The sequence below is a fragment of the Nicotiana attenuata genome, unplaced genomic scaffold (genome assembly GCF_001879085.1).
Source record: "Nicotiana attenuata strain UT unplaced genomic scaffold, NIATTr2, whole genome shotgun sequence".
In the NCBI taxonomy this organism is placed as follows: domain Eukaryota; kingdom Viridiplantae; phylum Streptophyta; class Magnoliopsida; order Solanales; family Solanaceae; genus Nicotiana; species Nicotiana attenuata.
In genome coordinates, this window is record NW_017673495.1 from 91,254 (window position 1) to 93,338 (window position 2,085).

The 2,085-nt window shown below is 35.1% G+C and overlaps 1 protein-coding gene across 1 annotated transcript; it reads right to left on the reverse strand.

Annotated features, from left to right (window-relative positions):
* Window positions 1-470: 470 nt before the first annotated feature.
* LOC109216528 lies at window positions 471-1,160 on the reverse strand. Its single transcript, XM_019380690.1, has one exon. It carries the CDS (start codon window positions 1,158-1,160, stop codon window positions 471-473), a length of 690 nt encoding a protein of 229 aa, XP_019236235.1.
* Between the last annotated feature and the right edge of the window lie 925 nt (window positions 1,161-2,085).

Sequence of the window (2,085 nt, forward strand, 5' to 3'; positions counted from 1 at the left end):
GAAAAATAAAAACAACTTTTAGAACGAGACAAAAAAAAACCACTAGAAAATAAAATAACATAATTGCATTCCCCAGTAAAAATGATCAAACTTTAGTTTTGATCTCCAAAGAAGAATTCAACTTCCAAATGAGTAAGATCATCGAGGCCTTGAAAATCATCATCATTCAAAGCAAGATTTGCCTCGGCATTGTCATCATTTTTGTTTGAAGGCCCTGCCTCAAAATCATTTTTAAAGGTCAAGTGTGACTCCACTGGGGCATTAGCAGAAGATGCTCCAACATTATTTGTCTTTCTTTTGATGGAGTTTTGATAAAGCCTGACAAAATGCTCAGGTGCACGACATTCAGTTTTCCAATGACCTTTCATGCCACAGCGGTGGCAGTTACCGCTTTTGCCTCTTGAAGGATTGTTTTGAGAACCCATATTGTTCTCTCGTTTGCCATGACCACCATGATGACGACTATTATATCATCTCTTACCATTGTCACACCCACGTACATTCATATGGCCATGATTATTATTCTGTCTTTTTCCAGACTTATCACGTCTAGCTGTCATATTCGCTTCAGGAAGCGGAGCTGACCCTGTGGGACGGGCTTCATGATTTTTCAGCAAAAGGGTATTATGTTGCTCAGCCACCAGAAGGCATGAGATCAATTCAGAATACTTTTTAAAACCCCTTTCACGGTATTGCTGCTGTAATACCATATTTGAGGCATGAAAAGTCGTAAGAGTCTTTTCCAGCAAATCCTCATCATTCATAACTTCCCCACATAATTTCAATTGGGAAGTTATTCGAAATACAGCAGAGTTATACTCACTTACGGTCTTAAAATCTTGCAACCGTAAGTGCATCCACTCATATCGAGCCCTTGGCAATACCGTAGCCTTAAGGTGATCATACCTTTCCTTCAGGCCAGTCCACAATTCAAGTGGATCTTTCACTGTTAAATATTCAACCTTCAAACCTTCATCCAAATGATGACGAAGGAAAATCATGGCCTTCGCTTTGTCCTGGCTTGATGCCTCATTACCCTGAGTAATGGTGTTACCAAGGCCTTTAGCGGCTAAGTGAATCTCAGCATCGAGAACCCATAATAGGTAATTCTTTCCAGAAATGTCAAGTGCCACAAACTCAAGCTTTGACAAATTCGACATAGTAAAAACTATCAAAGAAGATAACTAATTAGAAATCATTAGGATAATAGCATAAAGAATCTTAAAAATTGACATAATATCAAATTTGTGATCTATATATACACTAAAGTGATAATTCCATAGAAAAGAATACTATTTTTTTTCTTCAAATTATTAGTATATCTTTGATGTTAACTAGAACAAAATATATTCTCTCAATTAATTCTATTAACATAAAAATTAGCAACTTTCACATGACAATCATACAAATAACTTAAAATAAAGAAACATAGAATTCTTTATTTTTTACATATATCTAGAGATGTGAGAAATTATAAAACGGCATATTAACGACACTAATCATGAAATCAAAATATACAACGAAAAAAAAATGAACAAATATACCTGAACAATGAAAAGAGCTCAACTTCGTGCTGATAACGTGTTAAAAAATGTAGCTCAAAGTAACAATATAAAATAAGAAGTAAGTAAAATAAGAGAAGAAGAGATAACTTTCTTATTTCATCAAGTGTTCAAGTGTATTCCATCTCACATTTCATGCCTCTATTTATACTGTTACATATGAAGGTTACAAAATCATTGTCTTAAACATGGCATTAACAATTGAGATCATGGGGGAAGATCATGGGGAGGGGTTATGGAGGTGTGAGAGTTACAATCATAATGGTGATGAGTAGTGGGAGGTAATTTACATCATGGGTGAAAATAGTGGGAGTAGTGGACATTCACATTTACTAAATATTTTGTAACACAAATGACTTTTGTTTGACTTTATTCCACTCTGTTTTTATTTGTATGTATAAATGCTCCTTCCGATCAAAGAACTTTAATCCTGCCGAAAGAACTCCCCTCTTTTGCTAATTCCTTCCCCACACTATTCATGGGGCCACCCTCATCTTCAATAACATCAAAAAGAAAAGTTTGA

Coding starts and splice junctions, on each gene's coding strand:
- LOC109216528 (XM_019380690.1), bottom strand. CDS start 1,160: ATGTCGAATTTGTCAAAGCTTGAGTTTGTGGCACTTGACATTTCTGGA.